The 24,238-nt window shown below is 38.9% G+C and overlaps 3 protein-coding genes across 12 annotated transcripts; 1 reads left to right on the top strand and 2 right to left on the bottom strand.

The window, feature by feature from the left end:
- Positions 1 to 3: 3 nt before the first annotated feature.
- Positions 4 to 24,218, top strand: tmem138 (transmembrane protein 138). 3 transcript variants are annotated; one of them, XM_051951622.1, is made up of 6 exons: positions 4 to 147; positions 8,550 to 8,605; positions 21,159 to 21,702; positions 22,870 to 23,041; positions 23,168 to 23,243; positions 23,337 to 24,218. In XM_051951622.1, the coding sequence occupies exons 3-6, from the start codon at positions 21,575 to 21,577 to the stop codon at positions 23,447 to 23,449; spliced, it is 489 nt and encodes a 162-aa protein (XP_051807582.1). In that variant the 5' UTR covers positions 4 to 147; positions 8,550 to 8,605; positions 21,159 to 21,574; the 3' UTR covers positions 23,450 to 24,218. The 3 variants fall into 3 exon arrangements, with proteins under 3 accessions (XP_051807582.1, XP_051807581.1, XP_022045512.1); XM_051951621.1 differs by lacking the exons at positions 4 to 147; positions 8,550 to 8,605 and adding an exon at positions 17,700 to 17,821; XM_022189820.2 differs by lacking the exons at positions 4 to 147; positions 8,550 to 8,605 and adding an exon at positions 20,408 to 20,594.
- On the bottom strand, positions 2,568 to 9,033 carry cd151 (CD151 molecule). Of its 2 annotated transcripts, XM_022189837.2 has the most exons (9): positions 8,837 to 9,033; positions 7,753 to 7,837; positions 6,589 to 6,780; positions 5,857 to 5,931; positions 3,906 to 3,926; positions 3,476 to 3,580; positions 3,117 to 3,272; positions 2,943 to 3,029; positions 2,568 to 2,799 (listed from the first exon to the last, which is right to left on the bottom strand). In XM_022189837.2, the coding sequence occupies exons 2-9, from the start codon at positions 7,834 to 7,836 to the stop codon at positions 2,740 to 2,742; spliced, it is 780 nt and encodes a 259-aa protein (XP_022045529.2). In that variant the 5' UTR covers position 7,837; positions 8,837 to 9,033; the 3' UTR covers positions 2,568 to 2,739. The 2 variants fall into 2 exon arrangements, with proteins under 2 accessions (XP_022045529.2, XP_022045537.2); XM_022189845.2 differs by lacking the exon at positions 3,906 to 3,926.
- On the bottom strand, positions 9,161 to 20,168 carry cracr2b (calcium release activated channel regulator 2B). Of its 7 annotated transcripts, none has more exons than XR_007943649.1 (17): positions 20,111 to 20,168; positions 17,628 to 17,884; positions 17,443 to 17,554; positions 17,215 to 17,362; positions 15,941 to 16,087; positions 15,757 to 15,847; positions 15,572 to 15,667; positions 15,312 to 15,499; positions 14,169 to 14,255; positions 13,968 to 14,022; positions 12,994 to 13,073; positions 12,413 to 12,897; positions 12,242 to 12,323; positions 10,889 to 11,003; positions 10,569 to 10,676; positions 10,400 to 10,476; positions 9,161 to 9,481 (listed from the first exon to the last, which is right to left on the bottom strand). XR_007943649.1 is itself a non-coding variant. In XM_051951619.1 (11 exons), exons 2-11 carry the CDS (start codon positions 17,880 to 17,882, stop codon positions 12,984 to 12,986), a joined length of 1,269 nt encoding a protein of 422 aa, XP_051807579.1. In that variant the 5' UTR covers positions 17,883 to 17,884; positions 20,111 to 20,168; the 3' UTR covers positions 12,749 to 12,983. The 7 variants fall into 7 exon arrangements, 3 of the variants coding, with proteins under 3 accessions (XP_051807579.1, XP_051807580.1, XP_051807578.1); XR_007943648.1 differs by having other exon boundaries at positions 12,409 to 12,897; XR_007943650.1 differs by having other exon boundaries at positions 12,242 to 12,897; positions 14,169 to 14,240.
- Positions 24,219 to 24,238: the final 20 nt, after the last annotated feature.

The following is a 24,238-nucleotide window of genomic DNA, read 5'->3' on the forward strand; positions in this document are numbered from 1 at the left end:
ATGAAGGACCCCTCCCACCCCTCAGATGGACTGTTTGTGGCCCTTCCATCAGGAAAGGAGCAGCATCAGGACGCACACATCAAGGTTCAGCAGTAGCTTCTTCCTACTGGCAGTTAGACTGTTGAACACTCTGCGGCTACAACACAGGTAGACCTGCACCCATCACCCCTATACCCCAATACTGCAGTCACATTAATCTCACTCATTATCACCCCAGTAGTGAGTATGATTGTGTCTGATGTATGCTTGTGCTTTTGTAATCTAGTTTAGTCTTTTTAAATTATCTTACATTTATTTTTTTACCTTATTTTTATTCTGAACTTTTTATAGTATTACCCTCATTTCTGCACTGTGAATGGATGTGAGAAACGTTATTTCGTTTAACTGTGACAAAGTTGAAGTTGAACATGGATTTTATTGCATTGTGGTTTTAATGTGCAGTTTCCTGTCATTTCTGTTAAGGTTAATCATGTAAAACTCAGCCCACAATTGATTTTTTTAGCATATACAAAGCTCTTTTGATGTTCACATTCTCAGTGGCATGTTAGTGGCAATTAGAATAATGTTCATTTATTTGGTATTTTATTAGTACATAATTGCCCTGCGACAGACTGGTGACCTGTCCAGGGTGTCCCCTGCCTTTGCCCGAGTCAGCTGGGATAGGCTCCAGCACCCCCCACGACCCTAGTGAGGATAAAGCGGTGTATAGAGAATGGATGGATGGATGGATGGTACATAATTGAAAATAAATGGTTAAATAGGCTGCTTAGGGGTAATGCTGATGTGTTTTTATGTCTGTTTCATCCTCTGATAAAGTTTTTTATGTATAGAGGAAACGTCAGCTGTATTATTTAGTAAGGGCTTTAGTGTTTTGATAAATATTTTTTTAAATGAAATTTAATTCTGAGGTTGACAAGCCACCTGACAACAACTAAATAGATTTTTAAAATAAGAAATAACTAATTTTTTTAAGTCACAGAATAATTATTTTCAATTGTTTCTACAAAAATTGACGCAAATGGACCAAACATACATCTGAATATTAAATATAACCATTCATTTGAAATGTTTTGAAAACACAATCTCTTCTGTACAGTTTTGAAGTTAGATTTAGCTTAAGATTAGATCATTTAAATTGTCCTTTTTTGTGTAATTAAATATGGTATTATGAATATGAGCACTTATTGAAAACAGTAGCAGTAAATAAAAACAAAAAACATTCAGATTTAAAGAACAAAAGCGGTTATTGCGTTGCTACTCTCAATTAATAGATGATAATCGATATCTATCATGCATAATTGAAAGCAAACAGGTGAATTTGAAGCTACATGAATGCAAACGGTGCTGGCAAGACGACATTTATGTAGTTTGCATCTCCAAATACGGAATGGAAACACGAGTCAGTCTCATGAAACTTGGCGCAAAAAAGGAAAAAATTATAGCTGGCCACAAATTTAACAGACTGGTATCATTAGTGTCAATGGATGATCTGACCCGCAGCTTTTCTTCTGCATATAGGACATTTTGGCACCCACCAGAGGTATAGCCAGCACTAAATGGAAACTTTCAACACCAAAATGTAAATAAATGAAAATTTAAAAACAAAAGATGCATTATTATACCAATTTTGTTCATTGAAATTTAATTTAATCAATCAAAATTGGCATTTTTATGAAATGGCCCAAAATAACAGGAATATGCATAGATTTCTGCTTAATAAGGTGAAACAGAGAAGAAAAACTTTAAAAAATGTTAAAAATAATAAAATACACACTTACGATGTTGATGTTTTGACAGTTATGGAAATATGATGTTATAGGTCTTTCTTACAGTCAGCATGTCACTTGTCATTTTTCTAAGATTTTATTAGATTTTTACTATTATCTTTAATTAAACAGAAGAGGAAAAATCTGCAACACAACAGTTTAAAAATATTTTTTCTATTTTTTATCCATTCATATGGAAACAGAACAGTGCTGTCCAGCAGCATTACAGAGTCTCTAATGTGTGTAGTCTGAAAATGATCTTGTCATAGTTTGAAGTTATGCCTTCACAACATACCGGGATTTGCAAAAGTTCTGTTACACTCGGTTTCGTGATCTTTAGAGACGTTTACATGTCGGAGTGAAAAATTCCATTAAATAAACTGAAAGTTCTACCTTATAGGCAGGTGTCCTTAATACAAATTTTTTTCTCCGGTGAAGTTGTATCAAGATGGAAATCAAAAGAGTTGAGATATCTGCTCTCCTTCGTGCTGAACATCAGCCGGATGACCGTCCACAGAGTTGCGGAGAGGCTAAAGAATGGTGAAGACCTGAAAGATCTTCACCATTCTTGAAAGATCACTAAAAGATCTTCACCATTCTTGAGCCTCTCCGCGACTCTGTGGACGGTCATCCAGCTGATGTTCAGCTGCTTGGCTCTGTCAGACTTGTTGTGGCCAGCATGAAGGAGAGCAGATATCTCAACTCTTTTGACTTCCATCTTGATACAACTTCACCAGAGAAAAAAATTGTGTTAATGACACCTGCCTATAAGGTCGAACTTTCAGTTTATTTAATGGAATTTTTCACTCCGACATGTAAACGTCTCTAAAGATCATGAAACCGTGTAACAGAACTTTTGCAAAGCCCGGTATAGCTGTGGAAATATCTGTTGTTGTTGTTGTTTGCAGTATCTAAGGGAACATTTTACAGTTCATAATGTGTTATATTTTATAATATTCCAGAAAGTCCAAAATCAGTACGGGTCTTCTTCCAAACTCCGATAAAGGCAGCAAGTAAACATCATCCCCACAAGCTGAAAGAAAACAGACACGAGGAACTTGTTAGTTCCGCACTGCACACACACAAATATTATTCACAGCTCAGCTACTCAGGTTTTGTACATTGAAATAGATGTTGATATTAGCTTGTATTTTTGCTCTGTGTTCAAGGCTTTACCTGTAGAAATGCAATCCCAATACCCACTGCACTGAGAATATACAGCTGGCTCAGGATGAACTCTTCTAATTTCTCGATGCAGCCTCCCTTGGAGCACGAGAAAATGAAAAGTAATTAAAATCTTGATTTGATGTAAGATTAGGTCTTACAGAGCCAATAGAAAGCTCTTCTCACCTCCACCTTGTAGATGTTGGAGGGATGGTCCCTGATGCCACAGAGTTCACTGGGAGTTTTACAGCAGCTGTCAGGAACAAGCCGCTCGGTTCGGCCAGACTGGATCCACACACTGTCTGTCCAGTCTGAGGAATTGTGACTGCCACAACACTTAAACTGAAAAGGAGGCGGTTCATGTTTTCAATGGAAAGAAAACAAATGAGAAACTGTGCTAATACAGTATTTGTCATCATTAATCGTATTATAATGCAGGATAAAGAGACTGTCTTTTCAAATTGAATGTTTTGTCCTCAAACTATTTGATTAAAGCCTTCCATCCCCCTAAAATTAACCAGGAGACAAACATCATCCCTCCACACCTCCTGTTGTAGTTTGTCCACAGCCTCCGTGATGCTCTCCTGTCCCGTCTGCTGGTACTTCTGCTGCATGGTCCCCGTCAGGTTCTGTCTGAGCTCCTCATCCAGCTGTGAGACAGAAGAAGCACTTTAGCGGAGAAAAAAAAAAAGAATCTGTCAGCCACAAATCCCCTCCCATCAATAAAAATAGACCCCGGTCAAGTTTCTCTCCTCCCCTATAACATTCCAATCTACCTGTGCAATGCCCACACATAACTCAAATTATATGAGCGCGGATTCTTTGGCCTCACTCCCTGATTCACAGGAACATTCTTCACATGAATTTGCAAATAAAAATAGCTTTTGTTTTGGTTGACTGAAGACAAAACCAACTTATATCAGCCTGTTAGAGAAACGGATTTGTGTGAAATAGAAGACTGTGGCAGCAGATTACCTGGTGGCAGAAAGGGAAACACTGGAGCAGGAGAAAGGGGGAAGAAAGAGAGGTGTAAGAAAGATGGAAAAATGGGACAAATGAAGATCATGCACAGAAAGGCATGCAGAGCAGATTTCACAACAGGGTGCAGCGAGTGAGGTATTGCACGAGTGTTAGATTTAAAATACAAATACTGGAAACAGTGAACGGTCTTTAAAATCACATGGAATGCCAAAAAACAAAATATTCACAGAAAGACAAAATGTCAACCTTGTAATTTCATATTTATAATGAAAGTGATATATCAGACTGATATTAGTGGCTGTGTGATTTGGAGGAACATATACAATGGGGCAAAAAAAATACTTAGTCACCAATTGTGCAAGTTCTCCCACTTAAAATGATGACAGAGGTCTGTAATTTTCATCATAGGTACACTTCAACTGTGAGAGACAGAATATGGAGAAAAAAATCCAGGAAATCACATTGTAGGATTTTTAAAGAATTTATTTGTAAATTATGGTGGAAAATAAGTATTTGGTCAATAAGAAAAGTCCAACTCAATACTTTGTAATAAAGCCTTTGTTGTCAATGACAGAGGTCAAACGTTTATGGCAGTTCTTCACCAGGTTTGCACACACTGTAGCTGGTGTTTTGGCCCATTCCTCCATGCAGATCTCCTCAGAGCAGTGATGTTTTGGGGCTGTCGCCGGGCAACACGGACTTTCAACTCCCTCCACAGATTGTCTATGGGGTTGAGGTCTGGAAACTGGATAGACCACTCCATGACTTTGAAATGCTTCTTACGGAGCCACTCCTTTGTTGCCCGGGCGGTGTGTTTGGGATCATTGTCATGCTGGAAGACCCAGCCACATTTCATCTTCAATGCGCTCACTGATGGAAGGAGGTTTTGGCTCAAAATCTCCAGATACATGGCCCCATTCATTCTTTCCCTAACACGGATCAGTCGTTCTGTCCCCTTTGCAGAAAAACAGCCCCAAAGCATGATGTTTCCGCCCCCATGCTTCACAGTAGGTATGGTGTTCTTGGGATGCAACTCAGCATTCTTCTTCCTCCAAACTCGACAAGTTTATACCAAAAAGTTCTATTTTGGTTTCATCTGACCACATGACATTCTCCCAATCCTCTTCTGGATCATCCATATGCTCTCTGGCAAACTTCAGACGAGCCTGGACATGTACTGGCTTAAGCAGGGGGACACGTCGGGCACTGCAGGATTTGATTCCCTGTCGGCGTAGTGTGTTACTGATGGTAGCCTTTGTTACTTTGGTCCAGGCTTTCTGCAGGTCATTCAGGTCCCCCTGTGTAGTTTTGGGATTTTTGCTCACCGTTCTTATGATCATTTTGGCCCCACGGAATGAGATCTTGTGTGGAGCCCCAGATCGAGGGAGATTATCAGTGGTCTTGTACATCTTCCATTTTCTAATAATTGCTCCCACAGTTGATTTATTCACACCAAGCTGCTTGTCTATTGTAGATTCACTCTTCCCAGCCTGGTGCAGGTCTACAATTTTGTTCCTGGTGTCCATCTACAGCTCTTTGGTCTTGGTCATGGTGGAGTTTGGAGTCTTTGAGGCTGTGGACAGGTGTCTGTTATACAGATAACGAGTTCAAACAGGTGCCATTAATACAGCTAACGAGTGGAGGACAGAAGAGCTTCTTAAGGAAGAAGTTACAGGTCTGTGAGAGCCAGAGATCTTGCTTGTTTGTAGGTGACCAAATACTTATTTTCCACCATAATTTAGAAATAAATTATTTAAAAATCCTACAATGTGATTTCCTGGATTTTATTTTCCATATTCTGTCTCTCACAGTTGAAGTGTACCTATGATGAAAATTACAGACCTCTGTCATCATTTTAAGTGGGAGAACTTGCACAATTGGTGGCTGAATAAATACTTTTTTGCCCCACTGTATAAACACATCCAGATGGACAGTAAAACCTCACGTGTTGGTAGGTAATGTAGGCCAGGACACCAGCGATGATTTCCAGCAGGAAAATACAGAGCAGCAAGATCAAATACTGTGAAAGAGAAGCATCAAAAAATGAATACACTTGAGCCGAAAAATATAACATTTTCATAGTGTTTCAATGCTAAAATACGGCATTAAATGATGTTCTAAATGTAACATAAGCAGTACAAATATGTGTGCCTGAATGAATAAGCAAAATAGAATTAATACTCCAAAGAAGAAGCAATCCAACAGTGCTAAAGGAAGTTATCCATTGCAAAGATTGTGGGGAATATAGAAATAGACATAACGTCACACAGCCTGTGCAGGTTTGAATGATGTCCTTTCACTGTGTGTCTGCCTGTCTCTCTCTCACTCTTCAGTCTAAGCAGCCGCTTGTGATGCCCTCCATTCCTCTGGCATGAGCCAGGCGCTAAATCTAAACTCTTAAAGACACACTCTGCATGACTTTGTCTGTTATATCTGACAGGCACGTCTGACATAATGAGCTGCACTGAAAGCAGGCAGACGAGACAGAAGGTCACCAAGGATTAACTTTCAATACACGACTCAGACGAGGCGGTGTGTGTATAAACAGAAACTTCAACGTGTCTTGGTTTCTGATTTGACACAATCCAATAGAGGGGCAGTTGAGCTTTGGTGCAGTGAAGTGAAACAACCAAAAAATTCTGTTACAAGCTTTGTTTTGCAGGACTGACCACCTTACCACGATCAAAAGACTCTTCATCTCCTTCAGAGTGGCACAGCATCCAATTATCCCGGTCATTATCACAATGACTCCAGCTGCTATAAGGATGTAAGCTGAGACCGAGTAGAAGCTGGAATTCAGTAAACTGATGTAGTCGCTCTTTTCCACCAGGGTCCACACTCCCACTGCAAGCACCACTCCTCCTGCCAGCTGACAGAACGCACTGTTATCAGCTCCACTCAAACCAGATGCTCACATCATGCAGCACATAACTTTTAGCAGTTAGATTGTGATGCAACAAGACAACGCCTCATTCATTCACTCTGAGCCTCAAGAGACGCTCAGCTAAATGAGCTTTTATTATCCAACAGACATAAATCTCTGAGTGCATACAGAGTGCAGGTTTAGGAGACAGTTGTAAAGTGATCAGTTTATCTGTGAAGCCGTAAAGAAATTGAAGTTAATAAAGTAGAAAATACATTGATTATTGCAAAAACAATGCATTAACCCTCCTGTTGCCCTCATTTACGGGCACCAAAAATATTGTTTCCTTGTCTGAAAAAAATCCAAAAAATCTGCAAAATTTCAGAAAATTTGCAAAACCTTCAGGAACAAAATTCCAATAATTCCTTAAATGTTTCCCTTAAAAGTTTTATTTAAAAAAAATACCTCAAATTTTTCAAGAAAATTCTTGTAAATATTTTCAAAAAATGATTAAAAATCTTTCACGAAAATCTTAAAATATGTAAAGTGATTACATATATATCAGTAAAACCTCTACTTTTTTCTTTAAGAACATTTTTAACATTTCTTTTTTTCCACCACAAAATGTTCAAAGATGTCCCAAAAATGTTGAAAATGTGGACATCAGAAGTTTCACTGTGAAAATATAGATTTTTTTCCACGTTCTCAAACTTTAACACAGATCAGTTTTGACCCGTAGGACAACATGAAGGTTAACATCAGAAATTGTGTATTCTGTGCAGTGATTCAGTGTCATAAAAGAAAACTCTTCATTAATATCTATGGCATGTGAAACAAAGCATGGACTGGATGTTGCACCTTTTCGTAAACTATTACTACTAATCGTATTAAAATTCATCACAGCATTCAGCAGAGCTCCTAACACCAGTGTTTGTCATTTTAAATTCTGTAAAAAAAAATAAAAATCTTTGCACCTACCCAGAAAAGAATATTGAAGAGGAAAAGTAGATATTTCAGACAAATTGTCCCACAGGTGTGTGTTTTTTCACGTTGAGTTTCCATTCTGGGTTAAAAAAAAAAAGACACATTAGTAGTCTGTAAGCTGATGCATAAGAGCAGAAAACATTGGCAAATATAAAAAGGTTTTCTGGAAATGATTAGACAGCAGAACTGAAACGCTCCTTAAAGAGTGAACACAAGATGTTCTCAGAAGTCAAACCTCCCAATGCTGCTCTCATACTTTACTTTGGATTAGTAACACACAGCTTTCTGTTTCTATACTTGCATGATGCTTATCGTATTAGTTCTGTATCTGATTGAGACTAGTTAGCTGTGGTCTACAAATAGGAATTTCCTCTTTCAGTCTGCTTTAGTTCCACTTTTGGTGTAAAAAGATGATTTACTCATTGGAGATCAAACACAGCTGTAGCACATATGAGCTTTCCTGACAACATATTTACTGAGTTTTTTTACATACATGACATTGGACCGAATTGTGTTGTGGATTTCAAGCTTGCATCGAGCTGGTGTAGCGGTGCAATGGAAAGAGCTCACAGATGAAATCAAATATGTTGTGGGGAAAACATGCTTAACTACTTGTGTCACATGTCATCCAGCAGACAGATATACATGTCCCTCATCTCAGTAACTTAAGCTGATCATCTCACGCTTCAGTGATTTACTGTTCCTGACTTTCTTAGCTCTTTACTTCATTAATTTGTCAAACGCTGTCTTAATCTTAACCTAAACTGAACTTTTCTCTGTTTCTATTTTAGGAGAAGTTGTGACCCTGAGCATCATGGGAGATGGTGATGTTAAATTTCAAGCACTGGTGAGAATCTCTTTTTCCAGCATTACACAAATCAAGAAAAGGCAAAGGGATAAAAGACGGAAAACACTAAACACATGCAAAACACACTTGTATGTATAAGCTTTCAAGAGAAGCTCCCTGTGCAAACATGAGTGAAAACAATGTCCTAATGGTCATATTCAGAGTTATTTTTAACTCATTGTGTCATGGAAAAACTGCTCTCCCTTTCAGCCGAGACCAAAATACTCCTACCTGATGTTAGATTTTGGGCCCCAGAAGGATGCAGATTATCGGGGTAACGTCTTCTCAGATCCCACTAACCCCAGTGTCAATGTGCCACTGTCTTTGAAGGTTAACTACAACGGAGTAAATTCTTAGCTGACAGTGAGAGCCGAGCCTCCTACCAGGCTCTGAGCGCCTGTCCTCTTTTGGCACAGCAGGCAGTTCGCCCCCTCACAAGCCATACAGAGAGCTTTTCTGCCCCCAGCTGGTTTCTTATGAGCTCGACTGGAGCTAAAATCACAGTGTAGTTTAACAAGCATTCAGTTATTTGAAAAAGCTCACACCAGAAAGGAATCATGAAAAATATCTTTTATTGGATAGATTATAAAGATACATGACAACATGGGTAAACATTACAGAAACAATTCAGTAAACTTGTTCACAGGAAAATCCGATGTTTGTGTCTTCAGTTACAGTCAGTGACTTCAGGGCTTGATAAATCATTGTTGGCACAGGACACAACACTGCTCCACTGAACCATAGCAGGACTCCTGAGACGTCTAGTGTTCCAAAAGCTTCTCTCCCGCTGTTTATGTACAGCAAGTTCTTTGAACCGTGTCCTCAGTCAGTAAAAGTGCATCTTCACATTGTCGATCGTTCTGGGAAACCAACATCCTAAAATGAGGAAAATACAAAATCAATGAGCACAACAAACCACGACCTTTAGGAACAAGAGCAATCCGAGATTTCTGACCTCCGCCAAGGGAAGATGTGGATGGTAAAGCAAGATCTTTTTTTGCAACAAGAAAAGTTAATTCTGTCATGATGATTGTCACTAAATTAAATGACATAAAAATCCGGATCCAGAATCCAGATCCTTATCCGGATCAACACAAAATTTGAATGGAGTCTTCCCTGGGCCAAGATCCACCTCTGGTGAAAATTTCATGAAGATCCGACAAGTAGTTTCCGAGAAATCCTGTCCACAGACACGCACACAGACAGACAAATAAATTAACGGACCCGATCGCATAACCTCCTTGGCGGAGGTAATAACACTGAACTAGCTGTCTGATCCTGTTTCATCTCAGGTTTACGACAAATAAATCACACGTTTAGTTGGCGGTTCAACAATAAAAATATGAATTTATCCATTATATGGTAAAGTTATTTAGTCCACTTGTTTTGATGATCAAATATTGATTCAAGTAACCCACTAGGCAATAAATATGTTGGCTGCAGCTTAGAAAACATGGGGAATTGTAACTTTAGCTAGGATTTTTGAGCTATATAAACAAATTGAATTTAAACAAATTGCATTGCCGCACTTTCTGGTTTAATTTTTCAATGCAAATTCAATATCTTTACAGGTTGAATTGTTTGTTAGAACAATGATAGTATTTGACAACATCACCTAATTGTGCTGTAACAAAAAAAAAAAAAAAACACTGCTATAAAACAATAAAATATAGATTTAAAAATTATCGTATAATTAATAGTACTAAGCAACAAAATAAAGTAGCCACAAACATTCTACAGGATCCAAATTATTCAGTAAAAAATGATGCACAATAAAGAAATGTGATGCCATACCCTGCCAGGTGAGTCATCAGCTCCTCCATGTTACATCCGGTCTTGGCACTGCACTCGTAAAACAACGCCTGGTGCTGCTGTAAAATCCAGGAAGAAAAGAAGTTTGATTTGATTTGATTGTTGTGGGAATCACCGTAGAAATCAGTTTGAATACTGAAATGTCCCTTACCTCTGCCAGCTTCTGCCCGTCTCCCGTTGACACTTCTCTGCTGCGTCTGTCTGCTAAGTCCAGCTTGTTCCCCAGCAGCATGAGTACAGAACCTTCACACATCTTCTCCTGCGACAGACAAACAACAGGTTCCAGCAAACATTATGTACAAGAAAAACACCAGTGGGGAGAAATCTTACTGCACTGTTAAGTAAAAAAGCAGAATCATAATCAAGACTTGAAGTTTCTACTGGTGTCAGCTGGGATTCCTACTGCACCATGCAAACCGTTTTGCATGTTTTTTTCACATTCAACCATCCATGACGACTCCACCTGCTCACCTTAACAGAGTCCATCCACCCTCTCACTGCTGTGAAGGAGGCAGACTGAGTTACGTCATACATGGCGAGGATGCCGTCGGCCTTTCGGTAATATTGCTCAGTGATGCTGCGAAACCTGAATCAGTAAGACGAATGAGAAGAAAAAATAAACATCCACAAAGATCAAAAAAGATGTACTAACCCTTGTGTTGCCCGGCAGGTCAAATTGAACTATTTTAAAGTTTGAAAATGTGGGAAAAATACAAACTTTTTTTTTTACAGTGAAACTTCTGACGTCAACATTTTCAACATTTTTGGAAATCTTTAATAATTTTGTGGTCGAAAAAAAATGTTGAAAAAAATGTTTCTTAAGAACATTCACAAACAAAAAAATCAACCAAAATCCAGTGAGATTCGCTGGATTTTGTTTGATTTTTTGTGCGAATGTTCTTCATGAAAATATTAGAAGTTTTGCTGATCTATATCTAATCACTTTAGATATTTTATGGATTTTTTGGAAGATTTTTACTCATTTTTAAAAAATATTTATAAGAATTTCCTCCCAAATTTGGGGGATTTTTATAAAATAAAATTTTTAAGGGAAACTTTTAAGGAATTATTGGAATTTTCTTCCTGAAGGTTTTACAAATCTTCAGAATTTTTTGGGTTTTTTTTACATTTTTTTTTTCAGACAATGAAACAGTATTTTTGGTGCCCGTAAATGAAGACAACAAGGTTAAGCAGAAAACAATAATATGTTAAGTTTTGCAGCCTAAATATAGCCTAGCCATGCTACACCCATGTTTCTGATGGCACAAAGGTCTAGGGAAGCTCGATAGGGAGGGAGGCGGGCTAAAAGGTTGTCTATCAAATCCCTCTGCAGCAGTTGGGTAGGTATACAATTAATCAACGCAACGAATAGGCTGACGTAGTTCCGAGAGCACCGGCGGATTGTGGCTAAGTCCCATTAGCTTCCCAACCAGCGGAGCCAACTGGTATATTAAGGATTTGCCATATCCCGTCGGCATAAGTCCAAATACGTCTTTCTTCTCAATGAAACACTTAAGTGCCGTCCTTTGTTTATCTTTCAAGTTGAATTTTAGCTTCAAATCTTTAAGGGCTGTGGCCAAAGCCGAGTCGAAAGATAACCGTTTATTGTGCGCTGGTTGTTTCTGTCAGAATCGTCATGCCTCTTTCGTCACTTAGTTACGCCCGCCTTCTGACTCTACACTTCATGGTGATTGGTCCGGCCAGTTTTAGGAGAATCCAGCCTCGAGCCTTATGGAGGGTGACTAGACCCACCCTGGCAGAGAATTAAATTCGTTGCCGTGGGTTGTCTAGCGCGGCTAGGCTAGCCTAAATACTGAATCTGACCTCTCTTGTCCTGCAGTGTCCCAGAGCTGCAGGGTGATAGTGGTGGAGTCCAGAGTTAAAGTCTTCATCTGAAAATCTATACCTGAAAACAACAAAGCCCCATGGTTTCATATTTGACTTATATACACTGAGAAGCATGTTAACTGTTGTGTAAAAGAAAAGCTTACCGACCGTAGTGCTCATTTTACTGTGGAAGTGTCCTGTGCAGTAATGCTGGATGAAGGAGCTCTTACCCACTCCTGAGTTACCCAGAAATACCACCTTGAACACTCGCTGAGGACACATAGTTCTGCTCTAAAATTCAGGTAAAGGGACCAAACAACATTTTAACATCAGTCTAAAGTTTCACTACAATTCTTATGCCTTTAAGAGTGGCCAAATCTGTGCGTAGTAACTGATTTATAGAAAATAAAAGCCTCAGAATATTATCTCCATCATTACTGGTCTAAGTTGATGCTGCATCTGTGTAATTAAATTGATAGTTTAGAATAAATTGAGTAGATTTATAGATATACTTTTCCCCTACCTGGGTCTGGGTCTGGGTCTGTTCAACATTTTCACCCCTGACTCTACATGACAGTTGGTGTCTCTTGGATGCATTTGCCACCTCTGTGTTTCTGTCCTGCTCCAACTCATCAGAAGAGCTCAGCTGTCTTCTGAATCAATAAATACACAAAATTAGTGGCTTTTTGTTGCTTTTGTGCCCATTTGCTGCAAAACAAGGACAAATATATGCAGGTGGTCATACAAACCTTTTCAACGGATTGTCTTGCAGTAAGTAGTTACCTATGACTGACCCTCTCTTCTGCAAAGGCTTTGTGAGATTTGGACTCTAAACGGTTTTTGTGGAAATGGAGGTAGAAGAAATGAGTAGAATTAAGATTGCAAAGTTGTAAGTAGATTCTTAGAGTATTAAATGTATGAATGTAATATGGTACATGTCCTGAAAAACAGTCAACACTATCTTTTCAGCAGTGCCACCACTTGTTTCACACATATACGTAGCTGTGTATATTTAAAAAGCAGAAATGCGGTCCAAATGTCACATTTATTCTGCTACAGAGTACTTTAACATCATTGTCTTTTTCCAACATTACACTTATGTGTTTATAAATTATATGACAAGTAAGCAAAACAAGATGTAACCAACAAGCATCCATGGTTTTGAGGTCATCACAGTTTCTTGAATAAATATTTAGTATTTTTTGTGAGAAGTCCAAAAAGACATCTACAGTGAACAACTTTGGCAAAAATGCTTTACATTAACAAAGACTGCGGATGGGATTAATAAGAACCTGTGGAGAGATGCTAAATTAGCAGTTGTTTGAGAACCGTGATAAAAGGCTTTATAAGATTTGACCCACTTTAGCTCACCTGTATAAATAGTATAAGATGTACAATATGACTAATAAACATATTTACAGTATAACACTTTTTCCTTCAAGCTGACACAAGACAGAATAAATGTCTAGTCAACAAAACCCTTCACTTCACTGACCACAGGAAAACAACATTGCAACTTTGCTAATAGCGTGTCACTGGCATTAATCAATAAGCAAACAATAACAGCTGCCCATATAAACAATGATTGTCCAGAGGATGGAGGAAAGCATGAAGCTATTCCAGCTTAGGGTGAATAACCCTGCTGTGTCCTCAAGGTACAAAGGTCTTCACTGAGGTAATGAGTTAATGGCAGATTAGGAAGGACAGAGTGTCTGTGACTAACCCTCTTCTGGGACTGTTGAGCATCTTTCTCATCTCGCAGCCTTTTGTTCATGTCCCTGACACAAAAAGAGAAGTCACATTGCTGAGTGATTACACAAATAAAAAGACACTAAGAATTCAGACACAGTTCAGCTACAATCGTGGATTTAGAGGTACATTTCCGACTTTACTAAAGCAGCAATCAGCAGCTGTTCAGACTGACCTTAATATCTCCAGTTGTTTCAAGAGACTCTCCTTCTCTTTCTTTATATTTCTTGACACCCTCATCACGTTTCTAAAAGGAAACAAACTAAAAACTGTTTAAATCTGGTGACAGTACAAACAAATCCAATGAAAAGGCCGACACTAACAGTTCACGGATCCAGCTGGCAACTACTGCTGTGTATCTGAAGTCTCATATAGGCGATTCCTCTGTGACAATAGCTGTCAATGGAAGAAATGGGTCTGGAGATGTTTTCATAGAAACCAGTGGGCTTGGAGCTGAGTTTCATAAATAGGGTGGGAAGTCGGAAAATATGAAGAGACAGACTGACATTGTTTGTTAGTGTTTTCATGGGATTTCTTATAAAATACTGAATTACAGCAGCCTTATCCTTTAAAACACTCCTACAACTATGATCAGATCAGCTGCCAGGGACGTAGTAGCCATTTTTGCTCTCAACTGAGAAAACAAATCCGAATGGCTGTTTACAGTAATCTTTTTGTTTTGCACATTTGTGTCTTGTAGAGCTTGTCAGATATATGAAAGATATGGATTTTTTTTTTTTTTAAATATCAGCTTGGCTTTGGTAATATTCTTCCAGTCAAAACCATTTTTCAGTTAGATTGTCTAACTAAAAATTTTGATCACAAGATGTTTAGTTTCCCATCTTTGGTTTATTTACAGCAGTTTCAGAATTTGCTCAGCATTGCTAGAACATCCTTCCTTTATTTTACCACCTGGTCTTTGAATAACCTTAAGAACACACTGCAGCTTTCTTTGTCTCATGCTCTGTTCAAAAGATGTGTAACTGAAGAGTGAAACTGTGGCTCCTTAGGTAGATTTTACATTTTAAATGTGTTTCATAGTCCTCTAGGATGTTCTGATGTGGTGTACTTTGGTCAATTTTATGTTTGTAATGTTATGATAGTGTGGATTTTGGCCAGGTCTGTCTCGAAAAAAGAGATTTAAAGGACTTCCTGGTGAAGTAAAGGTTAAATATAAAATGAACAACACTGTCCAGACAAATTTGCTTTTAGTTGAGGGAACACTTCTGAAACTAAATCATCATTATCCAAATAATTAGGTTTAAAAAAAAAGACAGTTTTTATGACTGAGCCAAATGATGAACTTTTGGCCGCTCACCTTTGCCTGTCCACTTGCTCCTGGGCCGCGTGGTTTTGCAGCATGTTGAGTTTACTCAGAGCGACGTGCAGCTGCTCTCTGCTGCTCTCCACCTGCTCGTGTAACTGGAAGTTGAGCCTCCGTAGTTGTTCATTCTGCTCCTTGATGTTTCCTTGCTCAGAGCTGAGCTGGCGGATTCTGGTCTCGAGCTAAAACAAATAAAAGTCCTGTTAACATTAAGCTAGGACCCTTTTCAGAAATAGCACCATTTGGATGTCTACCTCTTTCTGCTTGCTCAGCGTGTTCTCCAACTCTTGCTCCCGCATCTTCAGATCCTCCTCAAGTTGGTGTCCTCTCTGCTTCTGCTTAATACTGTCCTTCATTTCAAAGTACACTCATTAAATGCTAATATAATCAACACGTGTTAAATGCCACAACAGCTGGAATGACAAGCATCTGTCTGTACCTGAGCGACGTATTTCTCTCTTTCCTCTTTGATCTGAGTTTCCATGTCTTCATATATGGACCGAACGACCTGATCGTGCTCACTCTCCCTCCTAAGAAAAGTGGAATTTGTTCAGAAAACTCAACATGATCCAAACACCTACAGATAACTGAGCAGGAGTCATGTGGTAGGAGGAAACTGTGACCTGCGCAGAGCTTGTTCCATACTGTCTCTTTCTCTGAGGGCATCCTGTAAATGAGACACTGCTTGGACCAAGACGCCCTCCAGGACACTCAGCAGCTCTGGTCTGTCTCTCTGGAGGTCACACCACAGAGAACGGAGCTCCTGCTGACTGACATACAACACACAAGTGTTTAAAAGACTGAAAACATCAAACCTTAACCTCTCACTTTCACATCTCTTGTTTACACTATAAGAAGGTACTGGGTTTAAATGCCAAACTGTATGATTGCATTATGCACATCAAAAATTATCCAGTTCAAAGATTTTAACTGCTGATATTTTTTACATTTTAATTTTTAGTTTTTTTGCGTGAGACAGGAAAATATAGACCTTTTGCACACTCTACTAGATACACCTGTACAAGCTACCAAAGCTCGTGAAACTCTATTATAATACTTATATTGGTTAGTTTTTGTTAAAAAAAAAATCTTCTAAGAAGTGTAAATTCATTATTATGAAGGGCTTACTTTGGAGTAGTGTTCTGCTGGACTTTATTAACCTGTTTTAAATGTCCTGCTCCTCTTGCCTTTGGAAATGTGCTGGGCAAAACAGTTAAACATAATTTGTTATAATGCAGCTGATTTTGCCACAACTACAAAAGTCATCGCAGGGGACTTCAACATAATAATGTCAGGATCTTACATTAATATATGTGAAAAAATTTACAATTCCCTTTGAACAAGCACTTGATGACAGCAGGAAGACAAAAGCTCCCTTTTAACTGGACTCACTGAGGACTGACATCAGCCTTGATTGGCTGGAGTGAGAGAAGAGCAATATACATTTAAGTGATTTAGTACTTCTCTAGATCAAAACTGAACTTCCTTTTCTGTGCAAAGACATAATTTATGGTTGAGCTTTTGTATTGGACTGCTATTAAATAGATTTATTAGTACCTAATAAAATAGCCACTGGGTGTAAATATGTAATATATTTTTCACTTATCGTGTATCTTCATATGACACTGCTGGGATTTGAAGAGCAGCACTCGTTTATTTCTCTAAGACCTATGCATCAAAGGTGAAATACATCATGTAGCGTTTATTCACTTTCTTTCTTTCAACCAATTTAACACAAGCAAGCAGTACCCCTTCAACATGTACTTAAAGCAGGTTCTGAGAAGTTAAGGAAGGTATGCGCTAATATTAGAGGATATACTGTAAGTGGCGCGATATCATTGCTATTGTAGAAGTCAGTAAGGAAATCTTAGTAAACAATTTCTAGCTGAGATCTTACTCTTTGAAAAGTTTGTCAGCACCGAGCTCCATTAGTATGTTTACAAATGTGCCTGCTGTGGGGTCCTGGGACCAGTCTGTCTCGTCTACATCCTCATCTGCTTCGTCTTGACTCAGCTCAGTCGTCTGATCCAGCCCAAGTAACTCACCTGAACCACACAGAGAAGAATACGGAAATCAGATGACATGTTTTTAATAAGTGTAAAGCCACTCAATGCAATACACTCACCAAGCCCAGCTTTGAACTCAGCTGGAGTGAGGAATCCGTTGCTCTCTCGGTCCAGACTATCAAACACCGTCTCCAGCTGTTCAGGGGACAATGGCAACTCCCCTTGTAGACTCTGATCAGAAGAGGACAGAGTTCAACGCTAAAATCCGTCCACATGTTGTTTCTAAATCACAATGGCTGCTTACCTGCATATCCCGTTTGGTGATGAAACCTTTCCCCTCTTTGTCACACAGCACAAACAGCTCTTTGGCCTTCCCCATGGCCTCCTTAGGTGGGCTTAAGGGCATTGCCTCCCTGCCGCGAGGTGAAACCAGCGGACTGCGTCCCCGGCCGGGCCTGGGGCTCCCAGGAGGAAGGCTCCGTAGTCTGGGGCTCACTGGTAATGCCTCACCACTGCCTTGACCCACCAGCACTTCGCCATCATCCAGCCACTTAGACATGACTGCACAGAAGTATAAGGGTGTGGGTGGGCAGTATGTACTTGTTGTCAGCAGGTATCTGAGACATCATCTCAATATTTGAAATATAGAAATGATGTGCTGAATTCATTTATGCTTGGATAATGCTACCTGTCTAAACCAATATTAGAAACACTCACTTTTGCTTTCTAGACAAACTAGAGCACATTCAATGACTATTTGGGTCAATTCTCTTAGCGCTCCAAGGTATTCCTAGAAGCAGGCCGTGCAGGGCCTCCCTTGTCAAACATGAGGCGTAGAACAAACTACTGTGACTGTGCACATTATCTAAGACTGCTGTGATCAGTCTGGCCTAACTACACTGCATTTATTTTCTAACGTCAGAAACATCTCCTACTCAAAACTTTTCCTTTCTGACGACGACACCAAAAGACTTATTCATGCTTTAATTTCTAGCAGACTTGACTGTTGTGATGCTCTGTTCTCAGGCTTCCCAAAGAAATCTTTAAACAAACTTGAAATGATCCAAAATGCAGAACCGTGTCAATATTAAACTGAAAGTTGTAAATGAATGTAAAACCTCTTCATTTTAGAAATCCCTTTGAGATTTTTGTTTTAGTTTTTAAATTTGTTAATGGACTTGCTCCTGACAATTAATCTGATATGTTGGTCAGTTGTGCCCCTTTTAGATCTCCAAGATCCTCTAATTCTAGTCTCTTAAATGTTACCAAAAGTAGAACTAAGACATACAGAGATGCCACATCATGTATCTTTTAATATCTTTTAATATAGAATCATGTAATTTACTTGTTGGTTTTGTGCTTTATTGCGTTATGTGTCATTAGTACTATATCTCTATATTTCTATATTATTTTCCGCTTATTTTTACTGATGTAAAGCACCAAGAACTGCACTTGCTACACAAATAAATTCATTATTATGAAGTTATTGATAAATTTTAGAATGGTTTTAAGAATCCAATATCATAGCACGTTAAAGAGGAAATCCTTTTACATAATTCTATCCGACATAAAAATTCCTGGGCAGAAACATGAAGCACAGCCATCTGTCCTTAGTGTTTATTTAGATGAGGAAAATTCAGGCCACGTATGTTCACCAGGATGTATGAAGGGTAAAAAACAGGATGGTGTCATGTGAGAAGAATTAGTGCGCACTTGAAGGGTAGGGCAGATAGCTACTGGAGAGGAGATGCAAATTAAACATTTGCATTGTCAGAACTACCATGGCAAACTGCAAACAAATTTTACTCTGAGGAACTATGAGGGAAATACACGACAGTCTCTCCATGAACATTCATAAAGCAGTGATTTATGACAGGTACAAGCATCACACACAATCAATCTTCAAGTTAGATGACATTCATATAACACAGGGGGCCGTTTGAGCATAAATCATACATAGTTTAATGTAAACACAAGTGCAGAAGAATTTTATCTCGTGCACACTGAAAATAGCCTCAGTGTTGAATGAAATACTGCCTCACCTTCCTATCTCTATCGTCATGCTATCTATAAAGACATAAAATCCTAAAAAAAAAAAAAACGTGCTGATAGTCACAGTAAAGTATTTTGCTGATGATCTGTGACGCATTAAAAACCAGCATTTAGGATATACTGGAATTCCCGGTAAGAGACTTATGTAAACATTGCATGTTAAGGATTTTCTGTGTCAAGCCAGACTCCCAATTAGCCAACAGCCACACCAAAGGGCAAACCAACTTCTATACACCTACACACCATTTATCCAGGTGTAAATACAAGGTGTGCTGACACTTCATTTCAGGGAAAATGACAGCATGTGCAACAGGCTGAAGGCTACAAAAACTTGAAAATCAACATTTGACCATATTCAGTGTGATTGCGTGGGTGGAGTTGGAACATATGTTGCTTGAAAACACTGGTGATAAAACAACTTTCACACACATTATGTTGGTGAAATTCACATTAGACAGTTTCACTCAAAAACAACCTAGCTGGTTAACTTAGAACGAGCTAAATGGCTCACAGAAGCAACTTTAGAGCAGCTGAGGGAAATAAAACCAGCAGCATGTAGCTACGTACATTTATAATTAAAGAGGAGGAGAACCCCACACAACAAACAGTCGGTCGATAATATACTATAGCAGAGGCAGAATGAAAATAAACGATATCTATTATTTCTAAATAACTCGTATTACCGTAATGTGTATACGTCAGTTCAGCGAAGTTGGAAAAAGTTTGACAACTTACCTCCGGTGCGCTGGACGCAGGTGTCCACTACCTTTGCTCAGCTCACACTTATTTAGGCAAATACTCATCTGGGTCACTGGAGGGCGCTGTACACCGCATGCTTATGAGTTTACCGTAATGCTCAGTGTTGAATCCCCGTACTTTTTCACTAAATTGTTATATTCATCGCTTTAATATTCACAAAGCTGCTTTATCGGCCACAAAATTAGATTCTAATTCACTAATGGACACATAACAGATGCAGAAGTTTCTGTAATTTGGTTAAATTTGCTTTTGAGGACTACTCGGGAAGCCTCTATTTCTAGTGTTACGGTAAACGTAGCGTTACCATGGAACTTACGGAAATACACCCGTTACCGCTAAAAAGCAGCACTGGACGCCCCGAGTGGGCACCGTTGTATGCGAATAAAAGTAGAAATATGCTCAATTTAGCCTTTCTTCTTGTCTCGGAGTTACTTGTTTTCTTTATTCATATGTTTTCGCGGTAAGTACGTGTTGGTGAACTGTGCTTGTGTAAGTGAGCGGAGTTGAACAGTGTTGTGGTGGACATGTCTGCTGTTGTTCACGTAGCAAACAGCTTACAGGGAGTTCTTAAGTTAAAATTTGTGACGTGCCCGTGCCTTATCGAGTATTTTGTTGTTGAAACGACCCAGTAGTAACTCTATTATACGTCTCCAAGATTATCTACCTGCCAGGACCGAGTAACGATAGGCTACCGTCATAGGAAGATTAGATGGGTGAAAAGAGAGAAAGGGAGAACACCACGTCAACAACAACAAAACAAGAGATGGAGGTGTCTGCGTAAGCCACGTTTGGTCAGATCTATAATCCCAGCCTTGACCTCTCAGTGCCCGCCTGTGTAACAACCTGGTGACACTGACCTTACAGGGTTAGCTTTGCTGCTAATTTAGCTGTCTGAGACAGTTACAAAATGTACTCATCCCCCCTGGAGATGGTTGCGGAGTGAAGTTAGAGCTATGAATGCGCATCGGAGGTGACATTTTGCATTAATTCTTTGTCGTTTCACTGCTTCTGCTCTTCCTCTCAGGTGATGTAGCAGATGAGGAGACTATCCCCACCAAAGATGTCAAAATGCTGCATTTGACAGGCTCAAAAACATCTCGCCTCATTTCTTGGACAGCTTGCATTCATCGCAGAGATATTTTTTCATCAAGGACGGTGTTTCTTGACAGAAGAGCAAACCAGAGTGAAGAGCACATACATCTAAAGAACATTTATGGGAAAAAAACACTGCTGCTAACTATGTGCATGGACCATTTGTGACTCATTGATGTTTGCTTTTATACCTCCACGAGTATTTTTATACTGAAGTATGTACGAGCTGGATGTTAACCAAACAGATTCTGTCTCCATCAAGTACCTGGATCTCTGAGGAAATTCAGCCAAAAGCCAGGCATGGAATAGATTGTGAAGCTTGGTAGTGAGCAGGATCAACCCTTTAAAATGCTCCAGACTGGCAACTACTCACTTGTGCTCCTGATCCAACTGGCACTGTTGGCCTATGACCTCTTTGTCAACTCTTTCAGTGAACTTCTGAGAGGAGCGCCTGTCATCCAACTTGTGCTTTTCATGTGAGTCACACGTTGAAAAGATTTGAAACTGGTATATGTACATTTTCACTCAAAAATTATTTGATCAGATTTATACATTTCATAACAAACTGAATTACTGGTCAAGCACAAATGCCCAATTTGTGGTAGTTACTTTACAAATTTGCAGACTTTGTCTTTTTTCTTTAAATCCAAATGCTGTACATTTTACATCATTATCATTCATTATTTAAATGTGTGAAAATCTTTAGGGATTCAGTTTGTATTTTGAAGATGTAACATTTACTTTAGTAGTTTTCAGTGTTTTACAAAGAAATTATTTAACATATAAATCCAAAAGATTAATCAGTAACAAAATGATAATAGTAGTTATACTCAATTCTTCTCATCTCAATAGAAAACTTGTAGCTACACCATGTACCTCTACAGTTATAGGATAAAAACCTAATACTAAAATTATATAAAAACAACAAACTAGACATTTAAAGAAAGAAATTGCCACGCTTTGCATTGCTTAGATATTTGAAATCAGTTTGCGTTGATAACAGAAATTCTCTCACTTTCAAAGTTGCTGGAGCAACCAGGTCTATTTTTGAAATGCATCATTCTTGATAATCCTTGTTTAAAAAAAAAAAGAAGAAACATAGATCAGTCATTATCCTTTTATTTTGTACACAGTGTGTTCTTGAAAAGTGTCAATTATTCTGTGAAACATGATTTTATAAAATGGCTGGTCTTTGCTCAGTACCATGGCCGCTTTGTAACAGCCAACAATCAGAACCGGCAAACATGCCTTAATTAAAAGGAACATCTAGTATCCTCACGATGAAGCAAGGAATTTTGGCTTCAACAACATTGAGGTTTTAATCATTTTAAAATTTCCCATTCAATGAATGAGCCCTTGTCATTAAGAGATGACCCCGAGGATATCACTTCTGGGTGTCAGTCAGTACCTAAATAGCATATACATGTTGTTTTTAGATCTAAATTGCATCATATTTTTGTTTAGTCACTCTCATATCTATTTCGTTAACATTTTATTGTTGCATGAAAAAGTAGCTGAAGTTCATTGTTTACTCTGTCAGAAACTCAAGCTGATGTCTGACACACAACCTGTGGTTCTTGTCACCGTGTTCAATGTAACAGAAACCAATGCTAAAAATAAACTTCTCTAATCTGTGTCTGCAGCATCCAGGACATTGCCATCTTGTTCAACGTGATCATTATTCTCCTGATGATGTTCAACACCTACGTGTTCCAGGTCGGCCTGGTGTCTCTGCTGCTGGAGAGATTCAGGGCTCTGCTGATATTCGCCCCTCTTTACCTGACCCTCAGCATCTGTTTCCACTGCTGGGTGTTGGTACGTTCTGTCACACCTTCCAGACAGCTGTGTGCAAATTAAACTCCCATCTGAACATGAAAAGTTGATTAAATCAGTGCCATCCTGTCTCAAATATACCAGTTAAGTATTTTCCTTTTTCTCTAGAACCTACGATGGCTCGATTCAAACCGTTTTGTTTGGACGGACGGTCTACAAGCTCTGTTTGTTTTCCAAAGAACAGGTAATAGGTGGATTAATTCAGAAGTGCATTTTGCATCACATTTGTCACAGCAGTCCATCTATTGTCACTAAGTATCTGTACTTCTGTCAACAGCGGCTGTGTTGTATTACTACTTGTACAAGCGTACAGCGGAGTATATGGGAGACCCACGGCTGTATGAGGACTCTTTATGGCTGCGCGATGCCTTTGCCAGAGCTCGTCAGTGAAGATGAGATGGTTCAGAGAGGGACTTGAAAGGATCGGAGAAGAAAGGCCCATCTGACACTACTACTAACACTGGCCATCATCATCCGCTACTTTGAATTTTGGATTAATTTAGTAGGTTTTCTTCACGATGTATTTTAAAATTCATGGAGCACAATTTCATGGTGCACCGCCTCATTCTCAAGAGTTTTTTTTTTTTTTTTAACAGATTTGACACTATCAATTGTTGGACTATCAAGCATATATATACATATATATATGTCACAAAGCAACAGGATGATGTTGCACACAACTGGAACTCACAAACTGAGAGGGTGAAGCAAAGTCTCCACCATAGTTTGTGTTTACTGGCTCTTCATTGCCAAGCAGCCAACCAGTTAAATGGTTTACAATCGCAGGTAAGCCAAGCATGGCACATGTAGTATTGTATTAATCAGGATTTAGTCTGTTAACCTTTGTGGCCTTGTAAATAACTTTGGGGTGCAGACAGACTGCAACACATTGGAATAATGTTTTTATTTTAGAAAAGGCAAGTTTGTTTTAATCTGTATCAATTCACAGTTTTTAGAACAATATATAGTCACAGTGTTCTTGGAAATTTCTACTGAAAAAGACGAAACCTGTTGGTTGAAATTGCCTTATGTAAGGTTAGTATGTGCTGTTTACATGATTGATGTAATGTTATTAAGCCAATTTTCCTGTAAAATCTGTTGTCTAACTGGGGATCTTTGAATCGTGTCCCGCTGTTTTTATTAAATAATCCTTCTCTAATTCCAGTGTAATCCTTCATC

The sequence above is a fragment of the Acanthochromis polyacanthus genome, chromosome 8, assembly GCF_021347895.1.
Source record: "Acanthochromis polyacanthus isolate Apoly-LR-REF ecotype Palm Island chromosome 8, KAUST_Apoly_ChrSc, whole genome shotgun sequence".
Lineage (NCBI taxonomy): Eukaryota > Metazoa > Chordata > Actinopteri > Pomacentridae > Acanthochromis > Acanthochromis polyacanthus.

Excerpts from the sequence above, each read along its gene's own strand:
- cd151 (XM_022189837.2), bottom strand. The coding sequence starts at position 7,836 with ATGGAAACTCAACGTGAAAAAACACACACCTGTGGGACAATTTGTCTG. Across the intron at positions 5,932-6,588 it reads TGAAGAGTCTTTTGATCGTG|TATTTGATCTTGCTGCTCTG; the intron begins GTAAGGTGGTCA and ends TCTCTTTCACAG. Across the intron at positions 3,030-3,116 it reads CCAACATCTACAAGGTGGAG|GGAGGCTGCATCGAGAAATT; the intron begins GTGAGAAGAGCT and ends TCGTGCTCCAAG.
- cracr2b (XM_051951618.1), bottom strand. The coding sequence starts at position 17,882 with ATGTCTAAGTGGCTGGATGATGGCGAAGTGCTGGTGGGTCAAGGCAGT. Across the intron at positions 17,363-17,442 it reads TGAGTTCAAAGCTGGGCTTG|GTGAGTTACTTGGGCTGGAT; the intron begins GTGAGTGTATTG and ends TGTGTGGTTCAG. Across the intron at positions 15,500-15,571 it reads CGCTGAGCAAGCAGAAAGAG|CTCGAGACCAGAATCCGCCA; the intron begins GTAGACATCCAA and ends TATTTGTTTTAG.
- tmem138 (XM_051951622.1), top strand. The coding sequence starts at position 21,575 with ATGCTCCAGACTGGCAACTACTCACTTGTGCTCCTGATCCAACTGGCA. Across the intron at positions 21,703-22,869 it reads ATCCAACTTGTGCTTTTCAT|CATCCAGGACATTGCCATCT; the intron begins GTGAGTCACACG and ends CTGTGTCTGCAG. Across the intron at positions 23,244-23,336 it reads GTTTGTTTTCCAAAGAACAG|CGGCTGTGTTGTATTACTAC; the intron begins GTAATAGGTGGA and ends TTCTGTCAACAG.